The 22,384-nt window shown below is 42.3% G+C and overlaps 1 protein-coding gene across 4 annotated transcripts in view; it reads right to left on the bottom strand.

Moving 5' to 3' along the window:
* garnl3 (GTPase activating Rap/RanGAP domain like 3) overlaps positions 1 to 21,260 on the bottom strand; it is a 70,912-nt gene extending 49,652 nt beyond the window's left edge. For 2 of the 4 annotated variants that reach the window (XM_069168903.1, XM_069168913.1), the window contains exon 1: positions 20,760 to 21,259. In XM_069168903.1, coding sequence (XP_069025004.1) covers positions 20,760 to 20,857 — 98 coding nt within the window. In that variant the 5' untranslated portion in view covers positions 20,858 to 21,259. Of the gene's footprint in view, positions 1 to 4,046; positions 4,342 to 20,759 lie in introns of those variants that run through there. The other 2 variants (XM_069168928.1, XM_069168920.1) reach the window with 2 other exon arrangements.
* Positions 21,261 to 22,384: the final 1,124 nt, after the last annotated feature.

Here is a 22,384-nt window from a genome sequence, read left to right as displayed (position 1 = left end):
CATGAAGAAAGTATTTAACCGCCTCCCAAAAACACAATTACCCCCAAAATTGCATTATTTTGTCTTAATTATACCTCGTTAGCTAAAAGACTTGCACTTATATAACACCTTTTGAGCTTAGCGGTTTAAAAAGCACTAGCCATGCAAGGTGCTTGACTGTAATCAGGAGCCACTCAGGGTTTAGAGCCTTGCCACAGGACACTTTGCCACGTTGACAGGCAGAACTGAAATTGAACCGGCAACATTACAATTAGTAGGCAGCGTGCTCTACCATCAGAGTCACAGCCTACCAGGCATCAACTCCATTTTTTGGGCTCCAACAATCTATAAAATAATGTCAGCGAGTTGTAAACCATACCTGTCTGTATTCATGGTGGGACTCTATAATCTATATTCCTTACATATTTTGTATACCACACATGTATGTGTATGATAGTCAAAGTGGCGATGTGACCTCCATGCTTTCTGCTTCCTCCATCTCTCTGGCCCACATCCCCCACAGCGCTTCCATCTCCCCCTGACTCTTCCCACCCTGGTCAGGTTTCTGTGTCTCCGCAGAGGAGTGGAGCCGTTTAATACATAATGCACACTCAGGCTTAAATGACGCATTTGTGCGTCTGTACTACAGGATGTATCCATCACTGCTTCCTTACTCGCCGTCTTCCCTCATGCTTGCCTCATCTGCACAGAGGTGATGAGGGTGGCGCTCCATCACAACATGCACCCCATCACAGCTTCCACCTTTATGTGCTCTCGTCTTTGCCTCTCAGCACCCAGGTCAATATGCTTCCTACCCTTCACTTTCCCTCCGAGAAGGAGGTCATGAGGAGGACTGTAGCTCGGAGGGAGGTGATTAATTGATATTACTCCACCCATCCTCCTGATGAAAACCACTCTACTGGTGAAGCTCATCTGGGATTCATGAGTTTAGGGCTTCCAACGATGCTTTATGGTCGTCATGGGACGATCGTTTGAGTTGGGATTCAACTGAAAGGTGATGAATAAGTGAAAACATATGATGTAATAATTTCTGTCTTTGAACTGCATGTGCCATCGATGACAGCTCTCAAGTGGCTGTGGTTAAGGGGAGATTTTTTTTTGGCTTGAGCTGAAACACCAACCTGTTCTCATTCACAGGGTGTAAAATACTGTTGTTTTATCGAAGTCGTCTGGTTCTCTTGGAGACCCACATGGTGACTTCATCCAAGTACCAAAAACCACGTGGTTATTGTTACGAAAAGATCATGGTTTGGCTTGAAATAGGTACTTTTATGAAAGCTCCCTCATGGACTTTATGCAAGTTAAACATATTACATTACTTAGCAGAAATCCATGTTGACTTTTGCTTTGTCAAAGACTTAAAAACCAGTTTCCTTGGTTTAAGTCCTGGGTTTGTCTCATCCAACCACCCTCGACCTCCTCCCTACAGGGACTTTACAACGCTTTCTTTTTCATCACATGACCTTCTTCGACCTCGCTCGTCACGGTGCATAAAGGCTATTTTCCACTAGAGCCGTGGCTCCGACACGGCCACCATAGCTGATCGCTGGCATTCTAGTAAATGCTTAATTTTCTGACCGGACACACGACGGTGCCTGTAAGCAGCATCCCAAAAGCGACTATTTCGGGACGGACTTCATGTCAAGCTGCGCAGAGCAAATCAGCCTGACAGGAAGTCAAACAGGGGAACAACATAGTCAGTTTTCAAAATAAAACACCCTGGCCAACCCCCAGTTGTATAGCACATCACTACAACAATTTCTACCCCCCACTGGTCTTTCAAGGTAGGGCAAGAACAATACACATCAAACCAGTCAACTGGTGCATTTTGAGCACACATGTATAACTGTACATGCCGTATAACACCTGAGGTAAAAAGTGTTTCTAGACTACAAATGTGTCCTTGTGTACTCGGGAAATTATGAATTGTCCCTATTTTAGCTTTTCCACTTTTAAAACGAGAGGTATCTCATCACATGTAGCAGGTGTAGCCTGTTGTGATTTCTGTCAGACCGAATAGATAAACAACATTCAAGCTGTGCTGATGCTTATTAAAGAGGTGGAACAAGCTGGTAGAGAAAAGTGTCTTGAGCCAGATGAGGACCATGTACCTGTCAACAGAGCTGCAGGAGCACAACGCAGTGGGAATGACATATGCAGATTTCAAGTACAGTACATACAAAGATTCAAAGCAACAACAAAATTACCCTGCGAGTCGGAAATCCGACTGCAGCTGACAAACTTGTCCCAAACATCTTAGCATTAGGGCAGCTGGTGTCTGCCTTTATCCTGCATTCAAAGCTGCCCATATGTTTGGACATCATAAACTGACCTCTGCACTACAGCGGTGCAGACATCCACTTTCCAGTGGCTGTTTGCCGAAGAAAAATTACTTTGAAAGCTCAGACCAAAGAGAAAACTCTCTGAAACAGAAAGAGGTAAAATGGATATTCATTACTCATCTGTTGCCCTCAGTAATGGAGTAGAGGAAAGGTTACAAATTGTGGTTTCTGTCACAAGACAATGGATAGTGGCCAGTGAAAGGCTCCACACAGTAGAGTGAAATGTAAAGTATAAATCACCCATCATAATAAACGTCATAACACCGCTCAAGAAAAAGTCTTTTTTTTCCTGTCACATTGCATACTGCATAACTCTTCAAACACTCCAGGAAGTAGCTCTTTTTTGAGACTGAAAGAAAGAACACCCCTGCTAGTATTACAGGTTGAGACAATGCCAAACAAAGGACTGACATTGGAGCGCATAAAGGCACATCAGCTGGTGCAAAATTCAGAAAACGATCTCAGATTTGAAGAGTTTCAAACGTAATAAGATACACATGCATCCACATCCTCAAAATATACGTTAGTTGCAGTAATTCATTGTAAATACTACAGACATGTAGAATTACAGTACAAAATGTTCAATAAAAGTGCCATAACTGAACTTAGGAACTTTAAATGATTTTAGGATTTAAACCAGCTTTTCTTACACTCAACTGATGCATGCACCAAGACTTGCACCAACACAGCTACAGTATGCACAGTATAAATACTAACCCCTCATACAGCTTTATGACTCTGAATTACTCGTACTAAAATCAGAAAGTAATTTTGCAACAGTGATGTTTAAAAACTAGAGGACCTGGATGAAGATGCAGATGATTCTTACATAAAATGAGAGGGGAAAAAAAAAAAAAAAAACTATTAATGCCACAACAACAGCAGAGCATAACATGGAAATAACAGCATTTGATGAGGGAAGATATCAGGACTCATCTCTGGTAGCAGTATGGGAGCATTTGCTACACTGGCAGCTCAGTGCAATGCGTTTACTCCACAGTATAATCTCTCCAGCTCTGCAGCTGAGGGCATTTTCAGACCCATCAACAGTACGAAGCTGGAAATGAGCTGCTACACAGAGACAACCTTGGACTACATGTGAACTCGGCTGCTCACTTTCAGCCAGATGCCTGCCGTCAGGGTGGCCGGCAGACTGTTGCGGTCATTACCGCCAGAGCTGCATGCACCTCCGCTACCTTCAACTGAAAGGCATGGCATGAATTATTCATATTTTTCCGTGTACATACTGCCATGTCTTTTCTCCGCGGGAAAAACAACGGCTTTGCATTTTTTTTTTTTTTAGAAAACTATCAACAAAGCTTCAATGGCATGAATTAAAAGCTGTCTGTTAAACTGGAGACTCGTGGATTCAGTGGCGCGCATTTTGCCAGCCATCCGGGTGTGAATGGGAAAACATCGATAAACCATGCAATTCATGCGTAAAGTAGCAAAACTCGACCCGAAATCTGGACTATTGTAAACACAATTAGCCGATCCGACACGGCACTCGGCGCCCTGTACGCGGGAGCAGCAGGTGTTTGCAGCTTCGTCGAGTTTTGCCCGGGGCTCCTTAAAATATGCGCGTGCTGCAGGGATCTGACAGAGATGACGGCAGATGCATTCAACAGATGAGTGGCGACACGCATTCACACAGGTATGAGCAGGGTTTGCTTGCTCGTTTGTTTGTTTGTTTTTGTTTGTTACCGTTGATTGAAAGTCAACAGTTTGTTGGAGGCTGGATCCACACTGTTCATGTCCCCATGCGATGTCAGTCCAGCGGACGAGGCGACGAGAACAACAACAAACCGGCGTCCTTTTCTTTTTCTTTCTTTCCCTCCCTCCGTCTGCTGCTCCTCTCGCTAAGAGTGCAGGAACATCACTGCGGCGCAAACTCCCGACAAAAACCCGGCTGCTGGTCCGACTCGCTCTTCTCTCAGCGAGAAACTGTTCGCTGCATGATAGAAGCGGAACAGCTCTGCCACAGGAGCTGTGTGTTTACTGGGTGATCTCTCTCTCTCTCACTTCCTCCGTGTGTGTGTGTGTGTGTGTGTGTGTGTGTGTGTGTCTCTCCCTCTCTCTCTCACACGCACGCACACACACACACACACACACACACACACACACACACACACCAATGGTGCATTTCAAGTCACCACATCTTTTTGGAGCTGGAGGCTCTGTAGAGCAAAAGGCACCATTCATAGATTCAGCTGATCCCTTTTTTAAATTTTTTTTTTTTTTTTTTTTTAAAGCTGCTGCTGCTTCTGTTACATCACCGTCAATTACACGAAGCTCCTCAGTGTATCCTGCAGCGCAAAGTGAGGATGTGTCAGGATGCAGGTTTACTTCACATCTTCCGGTGTGAGCATTTACAAGAAAACGTGAAGGAAATTCTAACGTGAATTTTCCTTTTCTTGCTCTGAAATGTGACTCGTGGTCAGTTAGGAGCAGAAGAACAGGCAGGGAATGCAGTCTGATCAGCTTTGTACTCTGTTATGTCAAATTACTTATCTGGATTTTATTTAGCCAAGTAAAAACAAAAATTGTTAAAAAAAAAAAAAATCAGTTTTCCAATGGTGACCTGGCCAAGATGGCATCAAAGTGTCTGGTATCAGAATAACAGACAGAAAAAACACATTCCAAGAGAAACAGAACAAACAACTCTTTTCTACATCACAGAAAAGGCTAAATTCATTCAAAAAGTGTGACAAAATCGATTAGATGTGAAAGCGTAAAGCATTTTGTGGTTAAAAACTGCAGTTAACCTTTGTTTAAAACTGTTTGGATAAACAGGAGAGGTTTGAAACGAGCCTGCAGGTCATACCAAGACCAACGATAAGCTGCCACTCCATCAGAAGTCGCCGTTCATTAATAGGCTATCATTTTACTAATGTTATATCATTGATTATCCATTGATGAGAGCAACTTTTGGGTTGCCAGGTTGTGGAAAAATCCCGTTGGCAGGTCTTTGTTCTTTCCATTTGGTAAAAGGCCAAACGGAATGATAAATGCCTGATCGCTTTATAATAAGTTGTCAAGTCTTAAATTATAAATCATTTTTAAAGTGTTTTTTTAATACGTCAAGTCTGCAGCTGTATACGTTGCAATGTTGTCTATGAATTGATGTTGGTCAGTGAAGGACGTTTCCAAAACCTGTGAAGATATTCCTATTAATCTGATTTTATGTAAATGAGCCGATAGCTATAAACCCGACACATAAGACGTAAAGTGGTCATACATTTGTCTTGGAGGAAACGCCGATCTTTGGGCTTCTCTCACGTCACCAATCAATCACTCATCTGTGCTCCCCTGGGTCTACCCATAATCCCACTGAACTGCAGGTCCAGGCAATGATGAGGTCATTCATTCACTCATTCATGCAGCTCGCCGCTCTCCTCATCCTTTCTCACGTCTTTTGTCTTTCTTTTTTACCTCTTCAAAAGTACTTTTTTTCTGCTCTGTAACAACTAACCGACGCCTTATTTGACACCGGGAGGTTGGCTGGATGAACAACACCCAGAGCGATGCAAACAGAAATCTGAGACGGTATTTATGTCATGCCACAACAAACCTTTGTGTTTTGTTGACACTGGCTTGATTTAATCTATGGTCTGGTTCCCCCCAGGCCCGACAGCTGTGTGTGTGAAAACAATAAGAGAAGATAATAAGAAAAGAAATATAACCCTCACTCTTTCTTTTTGAATGTTGTTTTGATTCTTCTTGCCTTAATAAAACCCAACAGTGAGTGTAATAAAGTGTTGAAGTGCTACCTCTTGTCTTTAACACAGACTGAGACTGTAAGGTCATAAACTATAAAACTGTTGTTACAAATCCATATATTGCCATATACTGCTATTAGATTATAGCAGATATATTGATGTAGTATGTATAGTCTAAGGGATCCATAACATGTATTCTTTATGTTTTAAGCTTAAAAAAAGGGAATATTCTAATTTTATACATTAAATAAGCTATACATTAACAAGCATAGAGTTGTTTTAATTTAAACACAAAGGAATGTGCACTGTTAGTGATGTTACTACTGTTTGTCAGTTGGACGCCACCTGTTAAAGCTTCATTTAATTTTGAGCAAAAAAAAAAAAATGCAGTTTTACAAAGATCAAGGACTTTGGTCCTCAACATTTTCATAGACAATATGTTAGGAATACATCTCTTTATGGACAGGAGGAACAATTACAGGGACCAAAAAAAATTGCTGCCATTTGTGACCATATTTGGACGAGCCGGGGAGGAGTAAGCGGTAGATCCGACTCTGACTGAGAGCCCGAGTACACTATGCCTGCCCACCCTGAAGCGGAAGCCTGACTGCACCTCAGGCCTGTCAATCAAACTAAACACGCCCCCAAACATACCTCCCTTTGAGGCCTAATATCTAATAATATGTAGAAGCTGACACTTTTTGAATGGATGTCTATAAGAGCCAGCCCCTAGTGGGCCTCAGAGTTAAAAATTACGTTAATTTTTCTACGATTTTAACTCAAAACATGATCTTTTCTTGAACCTAACTAAACTTCAATGGAATCACATCACTAACCACATGTCCATTATCGCTACCATGACGCCTGTTGCTGGTACTTTCCAGCAACAAATTACCTGTACTGTAAAGTGTGAGAAAGTGTTGGGCCTATAGAGAGTGTCTTTTTGGGAGTCGAAACTGATGTATTGTTTGTTGTTTGACGTATAAAGATAAGTTGGGAAAAAGAGGGGAGGTGAGAAGAAAATACTTGACACATGTCAGTAGGTGGAATAAAAGGATGGAGCTCACAAGTAAAGTAGTACTGAACACTGAGGGGGAGGACACACAAAAGATAGCAGAAGAATGTGATAAATAAATTAAAAAAAAAAAAACATGTCAAAACTGACTTTAATTCTTGATTCTGTGCTCTCTCTCTCTCTCTCTCTGTCTGTCTGTCTTTGACACACCCAACCACCCCCCCCCCCACACACACACACACACACTCACAGCAGGTGAAATGTGAGCTTAGGTAAATCTGATACCTTCACAATAGCCCAGCCACAGCCTGTGTCTCCAGCTCAGTCTACGTACACACACACACACACAACATGAAAGAGTGCAGGAATGCTCAGCTCAGGCTACACGGCACTCAGCTGCTCATCAATTTTTAATCAGTAGAAACCCCCCTCTGTGGCACGGCCACACCACAGGAAAACACCTAAAGCTACCAACACACATGGCCTTTTCTTCCTTTCTCTTCCTCTGAATGCATCTACTTTTAAAAATAGCTCATGTGTAATCTGCTACAACCCGAAGCCTCAAGGAAAAACATGAAGCCTTTTGAAAGGAGACCAGAGAAACAAAACAAAAAGGCTTCGTTTTTTTCTCATGTCGGGATTGAGTTACAAGCAACCAACCTGTGATACCTGAACACCCCCGCCTCTAATTAGAGCCCGGAGGCCGATAACTCACGCACGCGCACACACACACACAAAGACACATTCATGCACGTTACATAAACACAACTTCATCACACGCCCACCCACTGTCACACTTTGTAATGCACTCGCCTTCATGGCCTTTGCATAAGGGTTTTTAACTGCCGTTTATGAAGTCAATCTTTAACAGGGGAAGTGAGAACGGGGAGGACTTCCTCCTCAAAGAGCCGTATGTTAATGTTGCAGAGGGGATTTCATCCTGAACAAAACTGCTACACAGAGAAAAACGAGTGTAGGGCGATAACAGCCTGCTTCAGGTGACGAACATAATCCACTGATTACTCACAAGGAAAAGGCAAAAATCCACAAAACTACACAAAATGAATGACAAAATGTCATTGTTGATGCAACTAATTATCATTTTCATTATTAATATTTTGGTGATTATTTTCTCACTGGATTTGAATTACTTGATCCATTGAATGTTAGAAAATAGTAAAAAAGTTACTAAAAAAAAAAAGGTCAGACTCTTTTTGTTGTGCACAAACAGAGCACAACACTCTGATGTGCAGGAAACCTTCACAAGTATTCCAAGTTAACTCACTTGATTAAAAACATCACCCGAGTTGCACACAGTTTTGTGACCACTGGTACATTTGCGATTAAACCTTAGCATAGAGCGCACATCAAATTTTGTGTAAAACCTTTGAGTAAAACCACTAAGTTGCCACAATTGGAGCGAGAATTGACCATATTTGGACAAACTGAGGAGGAACGAAGGGGAGGATTTGACCCGATACGAGTGAGAACTGAGAAGTCTACACCACACCTATAGTGGAAACCTGACTGCATCACAGGCCTGTCAACTGAACAGACACGCCCCCAAACATGCCGCTTTTTGAGGCCTAATTTCTAATTGATGAGTGGATCCTTTTCAAAAGGACCATTAAAAACTAACAAGAAGGAGTGACTTTAGCGAATGACACCATAATAACTTGTGGAAATTTTTTTTATTGACTTTGTATTTTATGAAAAGTTGAATGGGTGTCTATGGAGCCGGAGCCTTTTTGGAACCAACCCCTTGTGGCCCTCTATGGTATTGCAGTTTAAGGCACTTGCGCATCACCATCATTTTTCAGATCGGGAAGCTACGTCCACTTTGATATACAGTCTATGTTTGAGGCAGTGGGGAGCAACGATTGTGTCGTTGAGGTCGACAAACTTGTGCGTTGTCATGTTGGGGGAATTAAAGCACCAACGCACCACATTTGAGGTCATTTGCACTTAATAAAACCAACAAATAGTAACCATTGATTAACTGATATATTTGGGGATACATTTTCTATCAAAAAAATAAATCCGACCACTAATGTGCTTTTAAAGGATCAGTAAAGCTTTGCCCTTTGTACCTATTGAGGGCTTCAGCATTGGGTAAGAACTGAAACCCTCTGTTCAGCTCCCGCATGTGTGTGGGACCTGGCAGAGCTGGACTCTCCCAGGCTCTCTGTTCCCCAGACGAATGCATCTTCAAAAGATCAGGATATAAATGTAGGTGTAAGCATTATAGTGTGTGGGTTTTACAGTCCAATGCCAGGAAACTTGTGGTGCGCAGGTACACTAAATGTGTATGCACGGGCACTCGCAGGATGAGCCTCAGCAGCTGAAGCACAAGAAGCTCTGCGATGCGGATCAGGAGCTCTCGACTCAATAGTGTGATAATCCCTGTGAGCTTCGCCGCCTTCTCTGGACAGCTGCCACTCCGGCCCTTTAGTCTCACAGGGGGAGCCACGGCACCTTTCCCACGCGCAGGATAAACAAGGCCCGTCTGAAAGTGTACAAAACAATTCGCCATGCAGTCCCTGACACGATCACACTGGATCCAGTCATCTCCATAAATACAGATGTTTGAAAATGAGTGGAAACATTACACACAAGGCTATGCAAAGTGGACAACGTGCTGCTTCAACACTATCGGTCACGTGTCCTGGTGCAACATGCAAATCAATGATGTCACTTTTTTTTTGATGAGATGTAGATAATGTTTAACCTGTCGGAGGAAGTAGTCGTGATAGATGGCGTCAGTTGATTATGAAAAGCTTTAGCTCTACATTGTAGATTTTGATGCACTATATTTATATTGAAATGACTGACTTTTCAGATTAAGACAAGCAACAGTATAATAAGAGTACATAATATCAGAAACACGGGTTTCAAAGCTCTTTGGCGCCCTCAGTTACAATACTGAGCGAGTTCTCCTTCAAACTTCTCAGAAGTTTCAATTCAGAAAGAAGGTATTCCTGTAACAGAAGTTTTTTTCTTCTTCCTTTATTAACTTATAACTTTCTATTTGTGTGCAAAGTAGTACAAATGAGCTGCACCTTTTCTACACAAGTACTTTTTCTTTCAATACCATACTTCATACCTTAACTTGTTTTGGTAAGTAGAGTGAATATCTTTGGGGTTTTGGACAAAAACAAGAAATCTGATTACATGTTTGACATTATAATGAGAATTTTGCAATTTTTTTTTTAAACACAAAATAATTTATCAATAATCAAATATAAGGGTGTAGTACCTGTAAAGAAATAGTGTATTTTTTTTATTTCTGTGTTGATACTTTTACTTTAGAATGAGAGTTGTTTAATGGAGAGAAGCAACTGGTTCAGACTATTTGAAAGACACCTTTCCCAGTCAGCAGTACTCCTCTTACATGTTGTCTAATGGCAGTCATTTACATACATTAGCACACAAAGGGGACAGACACACACACACACACACACACACACACACACACACAGAGAGATGATTTGGATTCAGAGCTTGGCCTCTTTGTTTCAAGTGCTTTCCTAAATACCAGCAGGTCACTGTGTGGCCTCTGTAAAATGTCACTATGTCAGATCGCAGCGATTGATGATGGCGCCCCCATTAAATGCCATCAGGTGAATTAACCTTTTGTTTGTAACGATCAGACTGGCCCTGGACACCATTATGCCCTCAGCCCTTTAGAAACGCACGTGTGCTTTTGTATAGTTTGGTTTTAGCCAAACATTGTATTTTAATCTGGGTAACTGAATATGAGTAACGATAAAAGGCTCCAATAGAAACCGTGAGCCTGTCTGACTCTGAAATAAAAGCCTCAGCGGACTGCACCTGCTCTGCACACATAAATATATAATACACATACTCCTCCTAGTGGAAAGGTGTGACCAATGTATCAGGCATGTCCCTTCCACACCGTTTCACATGGTACCCAACAAACCACCATGAATTAGCTTTATCTTCTTATATTCTGCACCATAATTAAAGCTCAGACTGAGAAAGGTTTGTGTGAATACTTTTTCTTAACTCCTCTTTTCTTTCCTACCTTGATCATAACTCCTTACCGTCACATCATTGTTTTTACAGGAACAGTCTGCCCTCTTGTGGTTATTGCTTTCATCACAGTTTAATGGGAATACAATTTTAAAAGATGTGTATATTAGACTTGAGCACTTTATGAGGAACATATAGATTCCACAAGATGTTGGAAACGTCTTCATCATTTCTGCTTCACATTCATGCTGTGAATCTCCTGTTTCTACCACATCCCAAAGATTCTCTGCAGGATTCAGATCTCCTGACTGAAGGAGCCACAGACGTCTTTGTCATATTCATGAAACCAGTTTGATGATGGTCCATGAATTCAAGCTGTTGACACCAAAGTGCAGCCTCAGCAGAGATCACACCGGGCAGCGTCTGTTTCATACGCTGCTGCCACATGACACACGTTGGATAGATACAGGCAGCAGGTGTTCCTAGTAAAGTGCTTGGTGAGTTAACTTTTTATATTTATATACCGTTATGGATATAATTTTATAGTGTACAAGTAACACACAATTCTATAGTGCTTGAATTAGGATTTATGATGATGAAAGACATGTTTTACATTAGTTTCCTTCCTGGATATTCAAAAACTAGTGATCCGTAGATTTTTTTTCCCTCTTGTGCCATTAAGTTAGCATTTTTTGTCATTTTGTTTTTTAATTAAAATTCGCAGAGCAGCTAATTGTCTTCAAACAAAATTAAATCAAACATTAAATCAGAAGAGCTACTGATGCACAATGGAGATGTGGTTTACACAGGCTAAAGAATCCAACGTCCAAACAAAACCACTGGTACTGGTAAACCACAAAACTGGTAAAAAAAACAAAAACAAAAAACATAGGCCAACCCAAGTGCATGCTGGTCCTATACCTGCCAGGTATCCAAGTAACCTCGGCTGCCCGTCTCGATTTATAAAACAAACCAAAAAGCCAACAAGCAAATAATAAGACTAAACAAATAACTACCAAAAGACAATACTATCAAAATCTGGCCTAAATGAAGCAGACATCTTAAAATAATTCAAACTCGGAGCAAATGTTCCCCAGAGGATGAGCTGTGATGTCTGGCCTTAAATTTTCCAGTTAGTGCCGTCATAAAACCAAAACCGGATATTAGCAAATGTTACCATATAAAACTAAGACAGTGAACATGGTAAACATTATACCCGCTATGCATGTTGCATCGTCATTGTGAGCATGAGAGCATTTAGCTTTTTGGCACCACTCAGAGACACTAGCCTGACTGTCCTATTTCGTTTCGCAACAGGTTATCTGAAATGTGTTAAAGTGTCAGTTATTTGACTCTTTTCTGACACTGGGCCAAATAGTTGCTTGCTCAGCTTTCTGAAAGGGTGTTCCCACACGAAACTACAACATCATACACACTTCAGTTCCTCATTTGAGTCATGAGAAATGTGTTATGAGGCATAAGGTTTTAAAAGACTGTAAAAGACCTAAAGAATGTGGGTATGTACACCTGTGTTTTCTGCTATATTTGCAGACTAAACGGCATATTTTCCTCATTCAGAACAGTACCATGTAATACAAGCTGTTGCAGGAGGAGGCCAACACTGGGGGAGTTTTCGGAAATAATGTCCACACTTCAACAACTTCATTTTAGCAACATATTTTACAACCTCTGCTGAAAGTGTACCCTTATGTTTGCGTAAGTGCTTTCAAACTGTGCTTCCGTCTCTCTCTTTCTTTCTTTCTTTCTCTCGTGCGTCTTGTTCTGTTCCTCGCCCTCTAACCAGGAGGAGGTTTTAGCCGGCCTCATGTAAAACCGCAGGGTAAAAATGTACAACAGTAACCCTTCACGCTCTCCATTTCCTGCTCGTTTTTGAGGGTTAGGATCGGGGCAGCGGGCCGGTGTGAAGCAACTTGCAGTGTGCACACAGACTGTTCCCTCACTGTGCAGACTTCACTTTGATCCGTCATCTCTGGCACTTTAAGACACTCTCGGTCTCGCTTCATGTCAGCCTCAACAGTGACCGCGATGAAAAGGGGAAGTTTGTATACAACTTTCAAGAAAAAAAATAAAGAGTTTCGTATGAATGCGGCTTGCGGCTGAGCTCGAGGTGGCCACATCTCGACCAGTACCCAGCTTTAAGTACAACTCGCTCTACACTGGGCTTCCTCCAGCCAACTATAATGGGAAATGTTTTTCCATCCGCCAAGCTTTCCTGGAGTAGCGCACAGTGCATTTTAATGTGTAGGTATGTCTTAAAGCCCTAAATGGAAGCAGATGTTACAGCCGAAGAGTAAAAGTTTACATAGGGTTGTAATCAAGTAAGGGATTTTTTTTTCTTTCTTTCTTTCTTTTTTTATTTTTCTTCCAGTAATTTGAGTCTATTTTTTTTTTTTTTTTTGGTCTAAATGAGCCTGGTGCGCTGCATTGTGCGCATGGCTGAACTGTGCCGGCTTGTGCTGAGCTATGCAGCCACATATGGGAGTGATTACAGTCCAATGTTTATCAGACCTCACTGAGGGACTGAGTGTACGGCTGAGCAGAGCACAACCAGCCTTGTGCACATTATTTCACTTTCCCCACCTACAACCTTCAATGGAAATTACACACGATAATTCACAAACACTTTGCATGCAATTGTGATTCCCGGAGGGCAAAATCTTTCAATTAGTAAAATGATAAATGAGTGGATTGACAGAAAATTCATCTCAAAACTGTTTTCATAAATGAACAATCATTTCAGGGGGAAGTGATACGATTCACCACGTTAACGCTTTGTTTTTACAGATCTGCTGCATACGTGAAAAAGTTGTATAAAGCCGTTTGTGTCTCCACAGGGAGCTGTGTGAACTTGAAAATGTTCTTTTATGATGGAACTGATTATAAATCTAGCATAATAAAGTTGGGTTTTGTATTTAACTCTCTCTCTCTTTCATTAATTGAACCCCTAAAAACTCATTTCTGTTCATCTAAATTACATATTTTTCCGACAAAAACATCCTCTGATGTCTTAAAGCAGCTTTGATTCAACGTGACACCTTTGTCTGAATGTCTACATTTAGTATGTGCGAATGTATGAATATGCAAATAGTTCCCACCTCTGTCTCCGCCCTGTCTCGGGATACAGGATATGGGTACTCAGGTTTGCAACGTATGAAACTACGGCGTGGACATTTTAGTTATTTTTTAAAATCGCTCACGATATGCCTTGTCACATATAAGCAACACCATATGGTCAGAAGCCTGATTTTCATTAGAAGGGGTCTTTAAACGAGCAATTTGAAGACATTAACATGGATTCTGGGAACTTCTGAAACTGTCCATTTTCTGATGAAAAACTGCAGCACGAGTCATTTTAGCAAAACGTCCGTAAGAACATATGTTGACGTTCAAATTAGGGCTAATAGCAAAAGGAGCAATGAATCGTGTATGTATGGAGGACATCAGGTGACCGTTTCAACAAGTCTGGTTGGTGTCGATGGATGGGTCAACAAGATATTGGACTTTAAACAAGGGAAACCACGAAGCGTTCTCGTTTCCACCACAATGAAAATCAACAGCTTCTTTTAACCACGAAGACGAAGGCCCCCCCTAACCTTAAAGTAACTGAATGACCATGGCGCTGTGACGTCATAAAATGTGAAATAATATTCTAATAAATCTCCCCTGTGATTTGTAATCGCAATGCAAGGCACAGGCAATGTCGATAGAGGCATCACATCAGACGACGCCGTATTTACGCAGTCATTTAATTTAGGGGACTCGATGATCAGGAGATTAATCAAGAAAATAATCAGTTGATTAACTGATAATGAAAATAACTGCTCTCCACTGCCACTTCATTCCCTCCTTTCTAATGCAAACGCACATACACCAGCCACCACTTTAAAATCTGTGCGAGAGCGTTCACAGTATGCAAAGCAGAGGAGTGTATTAAGTCAGCAAAACTGTCACTTAGTCCACAAATCCAGCTCCCCGCTGGGTGCTTTATGACAGACCGTAACGCAGAGGGAGACCCCAAGCAGCCCCGGCCCATCAGAACCGCTCTCAGCTCTGTCTGTTAGAGAGCACATCAGTGAACGGTCTGCGGGTGTATTCCTCTACGCTCAAAAACATGTCTGACATGTGTTCCTCATTCACACACAGCTTTGAAGCCTACTGTGTATAAAAAAAAAAAAAAATAATAATAAAAAAACCTCAACAGGAAACCACAAGAGTACAAGCCCCGATACATGCTCACTTCCTTTTTTTTTTTTCTTTTTTTTTTTTTTTAAAGACACGTATGCTCACAACTGCCTTTACGAAAGCACGCGAACGCAGCACAGCGCACTTCATCTACATCTGGATCCAAGCTTGTGCCAATCTGACGAGCAGCAAACCCACCTGGCAACTGCAGTCACTAAACACTGCGGAGGTTTGGCAGCAGGCGAAGTTAATGACGACACTGATAGCGTTTTAAAGCAAAGTGCACTCGAATAACCTCTCAAGTGAGAAGTTCAGGGAAGAGATGATGGAGATGATGATGATGATGATGAGAAAGGGCCGGCGACTAGAAGAGTCTGTCGGAGTTTCAGAGGCTGCAGCCCACCGAGGATCTATTTTTAGCAGCGTGTTGCAGGTGAAGTTATAGCTGCTTTGTTTGCGAGAAGGTTTTCGACTAATGAGAGAATGGGGGGGAATGCACGGAAAGACGGCATGAGGTTATCACACCGAGCAGGGTGCCGTCAAACCTAATCTCTCCTCGAAACCAGCCTCCTAATCTTCCAAGTATTAGTTAAGCCTGCGTTACAAAATCAAAACCCGGTAACTGATCATATGTTGTTCTGCGTAAGCATGATGATAAATGGGCTTCTCTTCCCTCATGGTCCAGTAATGCACTCAAACTGCTCCCTGCCAGCGCATGCCTTTCCTTAAATGAACTACAAATGTTCTGCGAAGGATTGACGAGAGAGCCCCAGGGATTCCGCGCCATGAGGTTAGTTTCCACCGCATCTGAATTTGCTGATGTTGCCGTTTGGAATTCATCGAAAGCACGCTGCTGACTTTTTGTGATGTTTGATAGCGGCTTCATCAGAAAACATCTTCCTCCTGTCCTGTGGTCAAGAGGGTTTCTGTTTGCTGGTTCGTTGTACTGCAGAGTAGCGGTGGCCATTCACATAATTCCCCCTCTGTCTCTCTGGCCCGCTCTCCTACAGTTATGGTTGTTCTGCCAGTTTGCGGTCAGAGTCCAGCCAACGCTTTCTTGGCTCCTTCCAAGCGACACCATGTAGCCTCGTCTGATCCACACACAATGAGCCGATGCTGCCTGGAAGTGCTTCGAGATGGGCCAAACCGAGAGTTCGGTGACGGGTGGACTCGACAAAGCGGGAATGCCGCGATTGTTATAGAAAATAGAGGAGAACGACTCTGAATAGGTTGGGATGTGTTGTTCCTGGCGGATATTCAGACTCTCCCTTCAACAAGCTCAAAACTCGAGGGCAAAGACATTGGTTTGTACTTGTTTAAGCATGGTTATATTAAGCTCATATTTCTTATGAACTTCACTGATTAGCATCGCATTCCTATGACATTGCATTGAATCACAGTGGATCAAAAGCGTTGCAACAGACCCAGAACTGTCGTGGTTTCAAGAGAGCATTCTTCTACCTTGTCAAAAACCGAATGAACTTTTAAATTAGCATTCATCTTTCCAATTGTCCGATATGCACCACCGCAGATGTCAGTGTTGCATGAGTTGCATTATGGACTCAAGGCAGACTGTTTTACAACAATAAAAATTCAACATTTACTGTTGGGCCCAGTTCAAACCAAAGTTTCACAACGAGGCAAACTCGTTTCAAAAAGTTGCAGGAAAAAGTTTCAACAAGCCGCTCAAACTAAATGATGGTGTCACCTGCAACTCAACTTGTCAAGTTTTAGAGCAAAATGCACCTATTTAATCAGCCAATCAGGTTGAAGCAAAGCCAGCCTGTCAAACTTACAAACTGTCAGCTGATCGAAACGGCAGAGTTTTGGACAGAAGAGAGAAAGGATCACCTCATCAATTTATTTGAGGAACAGTTGTGTCTGTAATGACACAAGTGTTGCAAGTAACTCACCATCACTATCCTTGTTCATGTTTCAAGATGCTACAAATTACATCCAGTCTTGAAAAAGCCTGAAAAACTCGCAGTTAAAATGGAAATACAGAGAGTTGTTGCTGTGGAGATGTTACACTGTCTTGTCTAGTTGTTTTGGAGGAAACCGGCCCGACCTGCATCAATGCGCCCTCTTCTGGAATCAAGTTAAATAGCAGTACAGACTGAGTGTCGTCATTCACCTTAAGATTCTTTAAAGTAAAGCTGCTTTTTAAATAATTTTGAAGGGGTCGTTTTCTTTTCGTTGGAGGATGTCCTGTTCCGGATTGAGCCGGTTCTGGCCCTCGGGCCATAACTTGCCCACGCGTGGTCTCGGACATTATGCTAAAAGCGATTAAAGTACCCTCAAACCAGAGGCTTAAGCAGAGATGAGGAGCAGGCAAACGTGACCCGATACGCTCACTTCTTACTCACGTCAAACCCAAACTTTTCTATTTTATTTTCAAACTGATGCGGACTCATCTGGCATCACTTGAGGCAGATTTCAAACAGCTCCCTCTGAAGACACAAAAGGCTTCAAACAACTTTTTAAAAAAGACTTGTAAACAGATTTTTGATGTGTAAAATCGATGGAGTTCCCCTTTCAGTCCTCACAAATATGGACACACACACACACACAACTGCACGAATAAATGCACTTAAGATGAACAAATATGCAACCACCTGCATCCCTCAACCAGCAGATCTGGCACCGCAGAGGAAAAATGACCCGATAATTGATTCCAGCGGTGCGTCCAACTTTTCTGCTTTCACCTGCAACTCTGCAGCTACCTGCCGTCAGAGAGAATATCTGCCAGCTGGCTGTCTGCTGACTCTGCATGATAAGGCCGAGTCACGATGGAGCGGTGTCCAAAACACAGCTGGGAACAATAATGTGATGTGATGTGTTTACACCACAACGGATTTACGCCAGAAGATTAGCACAGATCATGACGGCTTTAGATGCGTTAGATTCTGGATGTGAAACAATGAATCGATTGATTGACCCAGAAAAAAATGAACCAGTTATTAACCATTTCCATAAGCGATTAATCACTGAAGTCATGCCAAACATTAATTTGTTCCAGCATCTTAATTGTGAAAATTTGCTGCTTTATAGTGTCTTGGATATGTTTGGGTTTTGGGCTGTTTGATGGACAAAACTTCACATTTAAAAATGTCACATGGGGATTAAAAAAAAAAATAATGATTTTCTTACAAGCAATTAATTGATCAGCTGAGAAAGTAATAATAAAATAATCACTAGCTACGGCCCTGGAGAGTGCTTTTAAGTGCTGTGAGATGTCTCCCACTCTGAGTGTCTGCAGCCCGGAGGAGAAAAAGAGGCCAGATCAATGTCAAGATAAAGGTACCTCATGACATACTTCCAAAGGGAAACATATGGAAACACTTCAGCCTGTATGTGTGTGTGTGTGTGTGAGAGAGAGTTACAGTGCATGTGATCATGCACGTGAGAGCATGTTCCCAACATACAGTGAGTTTTCCTTGTGAAGCTGCCATGCATTTCTGCAGCACAATGAATTATACACAGACTTCTAAGCAGCGGCCCCTCACTCGAGTGTCTTATATCCCCTCAGCGTAGCGGAGAATCTATTTCCACACGCAGTCGCACTTTAGGCTCTGATTGATCATCTGTTAAACTGCAAGTGTCTGAGAAACAGACTGCCAGGACGCTCTACAATGTGACTCCGGGTCCACGGCGTACAAGCTCTTTCTCTACGCAGGATCAGATTAGGCTAATTAGAAGGCACGTGTAATTCGAAAGCAAGTGCTCAGGCACAGAGCTGGCCAAAAAATACAAACTATCACCCCCGCATGCAGCGTGCACCCTCAAAGCCTCTAGTGGGAAAGTGAGGCCTGGCAGCCTGGATGCAGACATTTCCAAGACACACCATCACACACATAAACACGCTGAGGCAAAGTTATCAACCACAAGAGCAATGAAGAGAGATTCATGAGTAATATTGTGCTTCTTGCACACCTCCGCAGACTGTCTGAAATAGCAGGAAATTAAGAGTGAAGGTGGGAGTGGGGGAGTTGATATGACCGGAATGACAATCTAAAGACAATACAGCCGAAGATAATGAAAACTAGAGATTCAACAATCAGTCGGTCAAAAGAAAATGAGTCAGCAGGTCATCTTTAAGGAAAAAATGTCAATGAATTAATGATTTAAAGTTCTGAATTGTGAGAAGTTTGTGCTTTTCCGAGTCTTCTAAATTGCACATTTTGGGCTACTTAAGGCTGCATGTCATATAAGCAATGTACATGTTGATGGCACCTTGTGCTCTAGTAGACTGGGCATTTTTCACATTACAAATTACTCTGTCAAAATTGACAGTTTGAGCCAGCACAAGTACAAAACTGGGCTACCATTACCAAGAGGGTCATTTTTTACCCAATATGAGAACAGAACCTCTAAAACTGCCTGAAACAAACAACGAAGGAAATAATCAACAGATTCATCGCTACTGAAAATCAGTACTAGCTGCAGGCCTCATTAAAAAAAAACACATCTAGGTGGTAAAGATGATTCTCTAAAACAACTGATGTCACAAGCTCTTAACAAACAGTATTAAACTAGGAAGTATGAAGTATGGAGCAATGATGTAAAGAGGAAGGAACTGGTGTGACATCAGTAAAGTGAGTCCGTTAAGTAAACCAGTGATTTACTGGTCCGGACCGTGGCACACAAAGAGACAGGTTAGAGCAGATCAGTTGGTGCCATCCTATTGGAGGTGCCCACATATCTCAGAAACCTGCAGGAGGTTTTTTCAGTTGTACCACACAGTGAGGTTATATCAGCTGCACATGACGTGGTATATTTGTCACAGAGACCTCCTGCCTCTATGTGTCTGTCTCTTCGGGGTGTGTGAAATCACAAATGTCCTGCTGTGCCTACGGGTGCAAGACTACAGCAAGACATCTCATCCCAAATCATCTGTTTCTTCCATTATTATGTTTGGTAGAATTAAAATCTGCATATTTTTAGACCTGTATGGCACGACTGGACTGGATATAAGAGGGACTGTGGCTGTCAGACGGCCCAATCGGCACCTGATTTGGGCTATAAAATGACGATGGAGCGCGTCCTGCCACTGAGCAGCTCCGTCAGTATTGCGGAGTCAGGTGCAGACAAAATGTACCCGTGCGTAACGCATCCCCCCGCGGTCCGATAGGAAATGTAAACGCACGGCAATGAGATAGAAACGACAAGATGAACAGAAGGTATCAGGGTGTATTTTTAGCCATCGAGGAGGGAATCTGAGACGGTTGTAGACTGTTACTACTCTCCTTGTGGATACACGATCTGTGCCAGGGCATCCCTCTGCTTCTCTTCAATGCGCACACACACGGCTGATGCTGGCTAAACCACCGCTCCACAAGGTAAAAGATACATTAAAAACTCATTGTGTGCCCTCGTGAAAAAGTGCCGTGATAGGGAAGCTTCTGTGGGATAGTCATTATAGCCATTTTAATCGCCCTCTTGTCCCAGACAAAAAAAAAAAAAAAACAACATCGCCCACAGACCTACCTGGTTATCTCGAAGCTGCAACCCTTCCGAAGGAGCAAGGCTCTCTTCCGCATGATGCCTTTGTCTCTGCCGAGGTACACATTTTTATCTGAATTCATGGGTGCTGGACGAGCAGGTAGACTCGGAGGGGAAACAACAGCGGGGGAAAAAAAAAAAAAAGTCAAAAAAAAAAAAATCGAGCAGTGGACTGCGAGAGGCGGAAGGGGAATAAAAAGAAAGACGGGCTGGCTGAAAATAAAATAAAAAGGATCCTTTGACACTCGGTTCACCTCCGCGGAGGGAGGGAAAGTGAGCTTGCAGACTTTTTCGTCCCTTCGGGCGACACAAAACGCGGGTGTGTTGGAGCTTTTCAGAGGTGCATGTTGCCGGAGATTGGCGTGACTTCCATGCGGGCTTGCTGGAGCAGGCTGCAGCTGCAGTGGTCGCCCTGAGCGGACTGCGAGCTGAAGAGTCTCCGTCGCGCCTGAGATCCTCAACTGTGGAGCTCACAGCGCTCCTTCAGCTTCAGCCCGACGCCGAGTGACTTCATAAAGCCAGTGGAGAGAGGGAGAGGGAGGGAGAGGGAGATGGTGGTGAGACCTGAAAGTGTGTGTGTGTGTGTGTGTGTTTCGGGTTAAATTAAGGTACTGTGTGCGTGGGAAAGGAAGCGAAAGTGACTAAGTGAGAGTTGCACATGAAACCCATAGTAGAGCTGCTCTATTTATATTGATAAAGTCAGAAGTAGGAATATAGTCGTCTAGCTTTATATAACAGGATATGGATCTGGTGGTTTTTGACTGGTTTAGTAGCCAAGTAAAAGAAAGGCAATACATCCATGTGAATTTGGGATTTAATCTTTCAGTGATTCATCCAGTGTTCAACATCAAGAAAAAGGAATTCAAATGCATGAAAGTTCAGTGGTAAAACTAAACCACAAAATGTTGAAAAATTATACTGACATCGGAAAATATCGCAAACGTTGTCAGATCATCCTCAGAGACAGTATTCGATAAGGTACAATACAGTTTTCAATATGACATTACAATTCAAAATACATGCTGTAAGACAGAAAAGACCTTCAAGGGGTTAAGCCACGTTCCCTCTGCGAGTGCACTCCACTCCAAGTGCACCCAGCTGGGTCGGGCAATGGATTAGTTGATTAGCTCTAAATATATAATTGGTGTGGGCTGGGTGTGCATCTTATGTGCTTCCTAAGGGTGGGACGCCAAGGGGTCACTCAAAGGATAAAGGAGAGAGACTGGGAAGTATGGGCCGGTTCACAAGAGATAAATCGATCTATCTCTCTGACTGCATCTCATTCTGCACGAGAAGCTGTTTGACGATTGCTTCAGCTCGTCTCACTGTATAACACAAGCTAAACTTATATTTTTGCAAAGATTATAGTTATATATATATATATATATATATATATATATATATATATATATATAAAAATAATGTCAAATATCATCTAAAAATAATCTAAAAAATAAAACAAATGAGTATGAAACAAAAGAATTTGCTGGATTTGCCTTTGGAGCTGAATCTTTTAGAGAATTCCCCAATCGTAGTAAGACATCAGGCCTGCATCTTTTCTTTGTGGCATGTTATTATATTTGATTAAAGTATGTGACTACTGAAAGAAT

The sequence above is a fragment of the Embiotoca jacksoni genome, unplaced genomic scaffold (genome assembly GCF_022577435.1).
Source record: "Embiotoca jacksoni isolate LCO1_2020_lvr unplaced genomic scaffold, fEmbJac1.0.p SCAF_10, whole genome shotgun sequence".
Taxonomy (NCBI): domain Eukaryota; kingdom Metazoa; phylum Chordata; class Actinopteri; family Embiotocidae; genus Embiotoca; species Embiotoca jacksoni.
This window is presented reverse-complemented; position numbering and strand designations above follow the sequence as displayed.